At 45.3% G+C, this 12,066-nt stretch overlaps 1 protein-coding gene across 1 annotated transcript in view; it reads left to right on the top strand.

The window, feature by feature from the left end:
• Positions 1–12,066, top strand: part of LOC138071965 (epidermal growth factor-like protein 6) — a 175,609-nt gene that overhangs the window by 133,607 nt on the left and 29,936 nt on the right. The window contains exon 4 of the mRNA XM_068963325.1: positions 5,750–5,862. Coding sequence (XP_068819426.1) covers positions 5,750–5,862 — 113 coding nt within the window. The remainder of the gene's footprint in view (positions 1–5,749; positions 5,863–12,066) is intronic.

Here is a 12,066-nt window from a genome sequence, read left to right as displayed (position 1 = left end):
TTTGCATTTTCCTGATGACTAGTTGATGTTGAGCATCTTTTTGTATGTGTGTGTTGCCCATCTGAATGTCTTCCTGTGAAAAAATGTCACTTCACATTTTCTACCCATTTCAAAATCAGAGTGGATTTTTTTGAAATGAGCTGTTTGAGTTCCTTTTATACTATAAATATTTCTCTCATATTTTATATTTGGGTATTAGCCCCTTATCAGACACATGCTTTGCAAGTGTTTCCTTCCGTTTGGCGGGCTGCCTTGGCACCCTGTTGGTCCCCTTTGCTGTGCAGAGCTTCTTAGTTTGATGTAGTCCCTACTTGTTTGCTTTTGCTTTTCTTGCCTTTGCTTTTGGTCTAATGTTTCAATAACCTTGTTGGCGCCTGTTGAGTTCACCTCACTTCGATGGAAGCTGCTTTGTGTCTTGCAAAATCCTTGCTATTTCCAACTGCTTGAAACCCCTGGATAACTCTCTGGCGCCTTTAGGATGGGCCAAATGTTTCATGTGGACACAGGCCCTTCCTTTCTGGACCTTGTTTATCTCCTGCTCTTTCTCCCTCCCACTGTTCTCTCTGCTTTCCTCCTCACTCCCCTGATGCACACACTTTCTCTGCTCCAACAGACTCCTCATGTTCTTGATGGCCCCTTTTGAGGATGAAGCTGGGTTTTTGGCATCAGGGAATAGGTAGTTCAGTTCAGTCGCTCAGTCGTGTCTGACTCACTGCGACCCCATGAATTGCAGCACGCAAGGCCTCCCTGTCCATCACCAACTCCTGGAGTTCACTCAGACTCATGTCCATCGAGTTGGTGATGCCATCCAGCCATCTCATCCTCAGTCGTCCCCTTCTCCTCCCGCCCCCAATCCCTCCCATCATCAGAGTCTTTTCCAATGAATCAACTCTTTGCATGAGGTGGCCAAAGTACTGGAGTTTCAGCTTTAGCACCATTCCTTCCAAAGAAATCCCAGGGCTGATCTCCTTCAGAATGGACTGGTTGGATCTCCTTGCAGTCCAAGGGACTCTCAAGAGTCTTCTCCAACAGCACCGTTCAAAAGCATCAATTCTTTGGCACTCAGCCTTCTTCACAGCCCACTCTCACATCCATACATGACCACTGGAAAAACCATAGCCTTGACTAGACGGACCTTAGTTGGCAAAGTAATGTCTCTGCTTTTGAATATGTTATCTAGGTTGGTCATAACTTCTCTTCCAAGGAGTAAGCGTTTTTAATTTCATGGCTGCAGTCAACATCTGCAGTGATTTGGGAGCCCCAAAAGATAAAGTCTGACACTGTTTCCACTGTTTCCCCATCTATTTCCCATGAAGTGATGGGACTGAATGCCGTGATCTTCATTTTCTGAATGTCGAGCTTTAAGCCAACTTTTTCACTCTCCTCTTTCACTTTCATCAAGAGGCTTTTTAGTTCCTCTTCACTTTCTGCCATAAGGGTGGTGTCATCTGCATATCTGAGGTGATTGATATTTCTTCCAGGAATCTTGATTCCAGTTTGTGCTTCTTCCAATCCAGGGTTTCTCATGATGTACTCTGCATATATGTTAAATAAGCAGTGTGACAATATACAGCCTTGACATACTCCTTTTCCTATTTGGAACCAGTCTGTTGTTCCATGTCCGGTTCTAACTGTTGCTTCCTGACCTGCATACAGATTTCTCAAGAGGCAGGTCAGGTGGTCTGGTATTCCCATCTCTTTCAGAATTTTCCACAGTTTATTGTGATCCACACAGTCAAAGGCTTTGGCATAGTCAATAAAGCAGAAATAGATGTTTTTCTGGAACTCTCTTGCTTTTTCCATGATCCAGCGGATGTTGGCAATTTGATGTCTGGTTCCTCTGCCTTTTCTAAAACCAGCTTGAACGTCGGGAAATTCACGGTTCACATATTGTTGAAGCCTGGCTTGGAGAATTTTGAGCATGACTTTACTAGCGTGTGAGATGAGTGCAATGGTGTGGTAGTTTGAGCATTCTTTGGCATTGCCTTTCTTTGGGATTGGAATGAAAACGGACCTTTTCCAGTCCTGTGGCCACTGCTGAGTTTTCCAAATTTGCTGGTATATTGAGTGCAGCACTTTCACAGCATCATCTTTCAGGATTTGAAATAGCTCTACTGGAATTCCATCACCTCCACTAGCTTTGTTCGTAGTGATGCTTTCTAAGGCCCACTTGACTTCACATTCCAGGATGTCTGGCTCTAGGTGAGTGATCACACCATCGTGATTATCCAGGTCATGAAGATCTTTTTTGTACAGTTCTTCTGTGTATTCTTGCCATAAGGCTCTTCCTATTGGAGCTGGGGCACTTATTGCTTGCAAATCTGAGGTCAAGAAGGGGAAAAGTGGGAAAAGGGGAAAGGTAGGAGAGAGGGATATTTTAGGAGTTTGGGATTGACCTGTGCACACTGCTATATTTAAAACAGAAAATAAGCAAGGACCTACTCTATAGCACAGGGAATTCTACTCAATGTTCTGTAATAACCTAAATGGGAAAAGAATTTTAAAAGAATCGATATATGTATATGTATACCTGAATCACTTTGCTGTACACCTGAAACTATACAACACTGTAAATCAGCTATACTCCAATACAAAATAAAAATATTTTAAAAAAGAAATTTACAGGTCAGCTCCATGATTTGTTGATAGACTGAAATCTCACTGAATGAATACATGTTCCTTAGAAAAATATGGAATTAAATTCCCATAGGCAAAATATCCCCCTCTATAGGTTTCTTCTTTGTCATATGTTCTTTTTAAATCCACCTGAAATGTGACATCTTCTTCTTTTACGGGCAAAGTCAGTTTCTCCCTCCACTCTGCTCCCCAGACTCAGCTCCATGTTGCTAAAGGAAGAGAAAACAGATGTGGGCACTTTGTCAAAGTTCAGTACAAATATTGTAAAAAAAAAAAAAAACTGACTCTTTGAGGATCTAGATGGAAGATTTTTTCCTCAAAATAAGGTAAAATTACATTATGTTATTCATCGGGGCATGGGGACAGCTGCTTTTACCAATTAGTTTTCATCTTTGTGTTTCATTCGTAAGCATATCAAGACAAATAACCCAATTAGAAAATGGGGAAGGGACCTGAATAGACCTTTCTCCAAAGAAGATACACAAAGAGCCAATAAACACATAGAAAATGCTCGACACCATTAGCCATCTGGGAAATACAAATCCAAGCACAGTACTACTTCTCAACCACTGCTGCTGCTGCTGCTGCTGCTAAGTCGCTTCAGTCGTGTCCGACTCTGTGCGACCCCATAGACAGCAGCCCACCAGGCCCCCCCGTCCCCGGGATTCTCCAGGCAAGAACACTGGAGTGGGGTGCCATTTCCTTCTCCTCTCAACCACTGGAATAGCTGTAATGAAAAAATGGACAATAACAAGTGCTGGTGGGAACATGGACAAGTTGGAGTCCTCATACACTGTTGGTGGAGGCGTGAAACGATACAGCTATCTTGGAAAACAGTGTTTTGTTGTTGTTCAGTCACTCAGTCGTATCCGACTCTTTGTTACTGCATGGACTGCAGCCAGGCTTCCATTCATTTCCTGAAATGCAAAAAGGTAAAATGATTGACTGAGGACGACGTACAAACAGCTGAGAAAAGAAGAGAAGCAAAAGGCAAAGGAGAAAAGGAAGGAAAACAGTGTGTCAGTTCTTCAAAAAGTTAGACATAGAGTGCCTATGATCCAGCAATTCCACTCCTAGGTACATACCCAAGAAAAACGAAAGCATATGTTCACACAAAAGCTAATACACAGTGTTCATAGCAGCATTATTCTTAATAGCCAAAAGGTAGAGACATCCCAAATGCCCATCAACTGACAAACAGATAAATGTGGTCTATTCATACAATAGAATATTATTCACCAGTAAAAATGAACTACTCTTATGTGCCCCAAGATGAACGAACCTTGAAAACATGCTAAATGAAAAAAGTCAGACACAAAATGACCATAGAGGTATGACTACACTTATGGGAACTGTCCAGAATGGGCAAATCTAGACACAGAATGTAGATTTGTGGGTGCCAGGGAATGGAGGGAGGGGAGAATTGGGACCAAGTGCTGTTAGGTGTGTCCTGGAATCGGTGGTGACAGTTGCAGCAAGCGCATGATCAAATGTACATTCCTTGTCTGTTAAAGTGCCCAGGTGTTTAATATGCATGCATCTTATCATGTATTTCCTATGCAAGAGGAAACCACCCCAGCCATCCACCAAATACACAGCAGAAGCCTTTTCTTCCAGAATCTGGTGGTAACCCTGCCCAATCGTGGAATGCGTGGCAAGCTACCACCTTGGCACTTGGGGTCGGGGCCCACTCTTTCTGGCCTCTGGGTCAAGGTCAGCAAACTGCAGCCCTCAGGCCAAGGCTAGGTGGCCCTCTGTTTCTATGTGGCTCTTGAGCTAAGAATGGCTTTTACTTTAAAAACGGTTAAAACTAAACCAAAAAAAGCATATTATTGCATGACATGTGGAAAGCTTATGAAATTCAAATGTTTCAGTGTCCATAAATATTTACTGAATACGGCCATGCCCATCTATCTACTGTTGCTTGCAGCTGCTTTTGCACTTGGACAAAGACCCCGTGGCCCACAGAGCCTAAACTATTCACCATCTGCCCCTTTATGGGAAACATCTGCCAACCTCTGCTCTACAGATGAAGAGTTGAGTGAATTGTGTTTCCAGGAGTGAGGAGGGCGCCCTGGGCTGGAACCGCTGACAGGGCTCTGCTGGGTTTGTGACTGCTCCTTCGGGCTGGAGTTGCCTCATCTGTAACAGGAGATGGCTTGCATGAAGGCTTTCTATAGCGTCTTTCCAGCTTTGACCGTCTCTAGTGTATCAAGATTCCAGTGTGTTCGGTGGCCGCCAGGTGGCCAGTGGGGAAGAGGGGCAGTGCTCTTGTCTGTGACGAAGCCAGGGGCCCCAGGGAGTCACGTGAGCACACAGGGGCACGGACCTGGACCCAGACCTGGGGAGCCAGTGTGTCTGGACAGACAGATCTGAAAACTGGCCCTCTCCAGGGTTCAGAAGCAGATGATTTGGGCCACTCTCACATGTCCTAGTTTCATAGATTATATGGAGCCCAGTTCTGTTGATTTCCGTATTTAATGGCTGCGCTGGGTCTTCCTTGCTGTGCAGGCGTTTCCCTAGTTGCAGGGAGTGGGGGCTGCTCTCCAGTGGCGGGCTTCTCACTGCGCTGGCTTCTCTTGTTGCAGAGCAGGGGCTCTCTAGTGGTGGCGCATGGGCTTAATGGCCCCGCGGGAGGCAGAACCCTCTCAGACCAGGGATTGCACCCGTGTCGCCTGCACTGGCAGGTGGACTCTTAGCCACTGAACCCCCAGGGAAGTCCCATGTAATCCAGTTCTCTTAACCCTGGAGAAGAAGGAAAATGGCTGATGCTAAACATTGGGGACCTGGAGAAGGGCATGGCAACCCACTCCAGTATTCTTCCCTGGAGAATCCCCATGGACAGAGGAGCCTGGTGGGCTGCAGTGCATGGGGTCGCGAAGAGTGGGACATGCCTGAAGTGACTTAGCACAATTATTGGTGAAGGCTGGCAAGGGATGATAGCAGAGGCTGGCAATCTGAAATTCAGGTTTTCAAAACCCGATCTAGCACTTCCAGCAGGTTTGTGGCAATTGACCAGGTAACTGTCACGTCTCCTGTCCATAGAGTAGCAGGGCAGAGTCTCTGGTGCTTCCCGTTTTCTCAGTTCTAACATGTGGCTCTCTATCCACAGTCCAAGGGATCACGCGTTGTCGGCATTGTCGCTCCAGCCTGGTGTCTGTCGCTATGGAACCATACTGGCCTGCTGCTATGGCTGGAGAAGGAGCAGCAAGGGAGTCTGTGAAGGTACTTTTGTAAAAACTCAGACCACCCGGTGCTCAGGTGGTTGGCCTGGGTCCTGCAGTTTTTCTCTGTGACACCATGAGCTGTCACCAGGTTGCCAGTGGCTTTCCCAAGGTCTAAGTTCTTGTGAGATCTCTTCCCATTCAAAATGTGGCTGACCCATCACCCTTGATGTGATGTGTTTGTTTTAGGAGCCCTGTTTCATCAATTCTTTCTGCTGTTCTCTTAGTCAGTATGGCTGTTTTTGTTTTAATCTAGGGAAACTGAGTTAGGCAAAAACAGGTCAAGAAATACCTCATTCTAATGATAATTTTTCCAACCGAATTCTAATGAATTCCACTATTTAATTATGAATCACCCAATCAGTAGGCTTTGGTCACAAGCAAGAAGGTTAGCCATTTACTTTGTAGTTTGGTTACTCACATTTTTCAAGTCCATCGTGCCTATTTCTAGATGGTTTCAAGGGATGCGTGCATATATATGCAAGATATGCATGGTTCTGTTGTGTACATTTCAAAGTAAGTTTCCATAATTTGCTTTTGACATCATTTCTCAGACCAGTGTTCTGAACTCCGAGAGAGGCCTCTGGCAATTTCAAAAAAGTTGGGGAGGCTAGGGATGAGCACAGAGTTCTGTGTGGCATTGTTTTTCATGTAAATTTCTATAATAACCGACACTCTCAGTGTGAAAGAATCAAATCTGTATTCTTCGAAGCTGACTAACCAGGGGTACATTCTTTCAGGGCAGGAATCTGGTCACAGGGCCCCGTGTATCTAGAAGGTGGCATAGAACCTGAATCCTTAATCTGTTAAGTGGGATGAACAGCCATTTGCACGTCCCATATACTTGAGGCACTGGTGTGGATCATATTGGATTATAAACTATAAAGCCCAAGAGTGTTAGCGATTTTTAAGAATAATAATTCTGCACTCTTTTTCTGCTCTTTCCCTGCCCCAACCTCCTCCTCTTTGATTTAGCTGGTTCAAAAATAATCTGGGCAGACTGTAGCTGTGGGCAGAACTTGACCATGTCCGAAATCCATGAAACATTGGAGGACGTTGATCTCGCTCCCACATGTTTAGTCAAGTCACTTGGTCGTGTCCGACTCTTTGCGACCCCATGGACTGTAGCCCACCAGGCTCCTCCATCCACGGAATTTTCTAGGCAAGAGTACTGGAGTGGGTTGCCATTTCCTTCTCCAGGGGATCTTCCCGACACAGGGATCGAACCTGGGTCTCCCACATTGCGGGCAGACGCTTTACCGTCTGAGCCACCAGGGAATCCCCCCACGTGTTTGATATAACGTAAAACCCTGCACTGCCACAGTTTCCTTATGAGGAGATGACAAGAGTGTGAAGATAGCAGAAGTGTTTGAAGGTCATCACTGCCTGCCTAGCAAAAGAAAGTTAGAACATCCCCCTGGGACTTTGTCGGTTGGAAAGGGTGGTGCTCACACTGGTCGGGTGGGTCACGATCAAGGGCATTGTCTTGAGAACCAGACTGACATGGGTGACCTTGGGCAAGGTAGATAAGCTTGCTCAGGCTCCGTTTCCTCCCTTGCAGACTTCTGTCCGTCAAAGCAGCAGGTGATGAGGGGGTTCAATGTTGCTTTTTTCTCCTTCTAAACACAACATGATACATTTGTCTTTGAGGTCAGTCAGGTGGAAAGGGTCAAAAACCACACGGGATACCTGCTTTGGAATCTCTCTTACAGCCACAGGAACCTCAGGACCTCCGGCCGTAAAACGTGCATGTCTCTGGTGAATAAACGAGGGTGAGCTTTGCTTTTCCAGAAGGGCTATTCTATAAGTAGATCGGAGCAGTCTGACCATGGTGCACACAGCCAATCACATTCTCACCACTTTTGTGGCCAGTATTCACACCAGAGGCCTGAAAAGAATTGAAAGCCAGATGCTAAAGGGCATTTCCAACACACCGCTGCCACTGCGTGTTTGGCAAGCTGAAGAGACGGTCAGCCTACCCTCTGCCCCCGTCAAATGTTGACACAGTAAATGGCAATGATTTTTGTATCTATGATCTGTATCATATTACATCCAATCGGCATGGCCCTTCTTGATGATAAAGTCATACACTCCTCGAAGGATCAGGTAACAGGTTGGTTAGTCCCTGATCACCAGGCCTCTGATTTCTAAGCCGTGGGGTGCATGGTGATGCGACAGGAACGCATGCCAACTTGCCTGAACAGGCAGAGCCAGGCTCCAGCCTGTGAGGGTGCAGTCTGCCCCAGCCTTCACCTCCACTGACTGATCAGCCCTCAGTCCTTCAGAGGCCCTGCCTCTATGCCAGAGCTTTCTAGATCTCAGCCTCTGCCCTGCTTAAATCTGTTCCCAGGGCAGGGGCTGCTTCACTCAATATCGTTAGCCTTCAGGTATGGGTCACTTAGTGAGATATGAGATAAAGAGCCAGAAAGAGTGGGTAAAGAGTGGATAAACACTCCAGAAAGATGGAGGAGTTTGCAGGGAAATTAGACAAGAGAGCTTCCTTTATCTAAAGCACACTTAAATCTCAGACCATTTTAGACATAAACGGAATTTCCCCATGCCATAGATTGGCTGTTCCCATCACAGATCCAAAGTTACCGTAAATCAAAAACGTCTTTCTGGAGTGCTGACCTCCAAACAGCAAGGGTATTAATATTCACCACGTGTCCTCTCTTCTCTTTGGCATTTATCCTGGGCTTTCCTGTCTGGACTACATTGAAAATAACTTTCCAGGGAGCAATCAGAGGTCTTGGGGGCTTAAAAAAAAAAGGTTTATTTTTCTAACATTTAGAGTCAAAGCTGCATCTCCAAGAACATAACCATAACAAAATATCCCTGGAAATCCAATTCTATCTCGTTTGCCTCCAAAAGTAGAACTTTGGTGGGAAGCGTGTTTTCCCCTACCTTCTTTCACTTATGATCTACTTCAAGCCTTGAAATGTTTCCCTGTTCAAAGTTCTACACTGACTGCTTTGTCATTCAAAACTATTTCAGTGTCTAACATGTTCACACTATTACATGCAGAAGGAGAAACAAAGGTGAGTGTTTATATCCCTGTTCTGAAAGCACTTAGCCTCAGATAGTAGATAGAAGTGAAACACAGAAGCGAAATATCTGGCTAGTTATTGAATACGGTGAAGATATCAGTTTCGTGGGAGAAGCCTGCCAGAGTTCTGTGGAGTTCTCAGAGATGAGCAGAAGTTCACGTCTGGCTGGAGAAATCTGTACAAGCTTCTGGAAGGAGGGGCCCTACAAGGTAGTCCTTGCAGGATTGTTAGGATATTAACCATTGGAGTGGCGGGGAGGGGTGCCGCAGGGTGGGGTCACAATAGAGAAGGGGTAAAAAGTGCAGAGTAGGTCAGAGAAGAGCAGGCAGTCTGGTTTGACCTCATCGTTGCCTGGGTTCAGGGAACAGAGTAAGACTAAAACAAGGCCGAGGCCAGATCATGGTTATGACCCCTGTCCTGGATTCAGGACCCAACAGAGATTATTTGATGACTTCTAGGCAATGAAATCGGTCCTGAATATTCGTTGGAAAGACTGACGCTGAAGCTGAAACTCCAATACTTTGGCCACCTGATGCAAAGAACTGACTCGTTGGAAAAGACCCTGATGCTGGGAAAGATTGAAGGCGGGAGGAGAAGGGGACGACAGGATGAGATGGTTGGATGGCATCACCGACTCGACGGACATGAGTTTGAGTAGGCTCCGGGAGCTGGTGATGGACAGGGAAGCCTGGTGTGCTGCAGTCCATGGGGTCGCAGAGTCAGCCACGACTGAGCCAATGAACTGAACTGAGCTGCAGCGATGCATGGCATGATAAGAGCTCTACTTCTGGAATATCCCTTTAATGTCTCATCGGACATTGATGTTCTAGGAGCAGTACCTGTGAAGGTGATTCTTGCACAAATATCCTGTTGAGAGGCACGTGGGAGAAAGCTGTAAGGGAGTGAGGGAGCTGGGGAAGAAGCAAGGCAAAGATGTGGCTTCAAGAGAAGTTTGGCGTCATCCTGATCCCACAGGGAGCTCTGGAGTGTTAATTGCACCGCAGCATTTGTCCTGCCCAGAAACCAGGGGCTACACTGTTAGACCCGTGCATCAGCCAAGCCCTGGTCACAGACTGAGATGAGGAAAGTGAAGAGAGAGAGGCATGCAACAAATCTCCCAGACATCTATGGGCAAAGTGGTTCCCAGCAGCTGGATAAATATTGGCTTGGCCAAAAAGTTCATTTGGGGTTTTCTGTAAGCGACTGTAGAGAAACCAAAACACACTTTTTTGGCCAACCCAATACTTAGTCGAGGAACGTGGTGGTAGAAACAGGGATAGAGGGGTAGGATACTCTGGGTGATTGTTTGGGGAACAAGAATAGAGACAGCTGAGATTTTGAGTCCAGGTAGCTGGGAGATGAAAGGTGATATTAGCAAAGGTAAGGTTGGGTCAAATGGGAACAAGCCGGAGTCTTTAGGAACAGGCTTGCCTAGGGGTGGTGGGCCTTCTATAAGCCAGAGAATCAATGTCCAGAGAAGTAAGCAAGCATTTCTGGCAATTGCTGAGTCATCCTTTCATATGCTGGCTGTTTCTGGAACTCCTAGTAGATCCAGAAAATGTGAGAGTCCATGATTCCCTACCTGCCTAGTTTCTCTCTCATTCATTGCTTTTTCTCTCATTCCCCTTCATGTCTTTGGGCTCTCGCATTTTCCTCTCTTCCTATCCACAGCGTTTTCTCCCTGTCTCCTCCTTATGAGCCAGACTCAAACTTTCCGCCATCTTTGACTACGCTTTCTTGCCCCCAATCCAATCTGTTACCCATCCTATCTTTGTTTCTCCTGCCACTTCAGCCATCCAACAAGTATTTATTGAGTTCCTAGTTTGTGTCAGTTGTCTGGATGCAGAAGTGGATAAAACAGAAAACCAAATGCTGCCTTTGGCATGCCTCCATCACCACCACTATCGCCATCACCATCATGCGTGTGGTTCCCATCCTTGGGACCGGAGGCAGCGTCTCCCTGCCTCCAACCTGTGCTTTGTTCATTTTGGCTGATAACACACAGAATTTTGAAATTTTGATCATACAAAAGAGAAAGGGGGAACTAATACAGAAGAGAAAAACAAAAAAACAGTAGAAAGGGGGAGAAGGACCTTGGCCCAGTATAACTATGGAGTTTCTTCCAGCTCACAAATCATATTCCTTTTGTTAAATCTTTTGTGTTTACATACAAAACTGGCTAATTGCGATGTAGGAGGCTTTTTGTTTCCTTTGAATGCCGCTGGAGGTGTGGCAGTGCTAGGCAAAGTTATGGTCAACTTGTACTTGTGGGGTGGAAGGGGGTGAGGAGATGGGGGCCGGGGATGTAGTTCAGAAGCAAAGCAGTATTTTAAAGGTGAAAATAAACTGGAGAGGAAGCAGATCACCCTCTGTATTGTATGTCACCATGGATTTCTCTGCCACACAGAAGGCGGCTAAGTTTAACATGTGTGCATTTCACTGGGCTGACTACCCCTCTTTTTTTAAATTTCTTTACTGAAATACAGTTGACTTACACTGTTGTGTTGATTTGTGCTCTACAACAAAGTGATTCAGTTATACATATTTGTATTCCTTTTTCATATTCTCTTCTCTTATGGTTTTCTATTATGGTTTATCAGAGGATACTGAATGTAGATCCCTGTGCTCTACAGAAGGACCTGTTGTTTACTCATCCTATATATACTAGCTTGCATCTGCTACTCCCAAACTCCCAGCCCTGCCCTCTCTCATCCTCCCTTCCCATCGGCAGCCACAAGTCTGTTGTCTATGTGTGTGAGTCCATTTCTGTTTTGCAGATAAGTTTAGATGTCTCATATTTCAGATTCCACATGTAAGTGGTATCATAAGGTGTTTGTCTTTCTCTTCCTGACTTACTTTAATTAGTATGATAATCTCTCTAGGTCCATCCGTGTGGCTATAAATGGTTTTATTTTATTCTTTTTCATGGCAGAGTAATAGTCCATTGTATATATGTATCATGTCTTTTTCATCCTTTTACCTTTCAGTGGATATTTTGGTTATTTCCATGTCTTGGCTCTTGTTGATAGTGCATGTATGTATCTTTCCAAATTAAACTTTTGTTCAGATAAATGCCCCATAGTGGGATTGCAACTCTATTTTAGCTTTTTTGAGGAACTTCCGTACTGTTCTCTCTAGTGTCTGCACCAATTTACATT

This window comes from Capricornis sumatraensis, chromosome X (assembly GCF_032405125.1).
Source record: "Capricornis sumatraensis isolate serow.1 chromosome X, serow.2, whole genome shotgun sequence".
Taxonomy (NCBI): Eukaryota; Metazoa; Chordata; class Mammalia; order Artiodactyla; family Bovidae; genus Capricornis; species Capricornis sumatraensis.
Note: the sequence above shows the minus strand (reverse complement) of the source record. Positions and strands in the feature narration are given on the sequence as shown.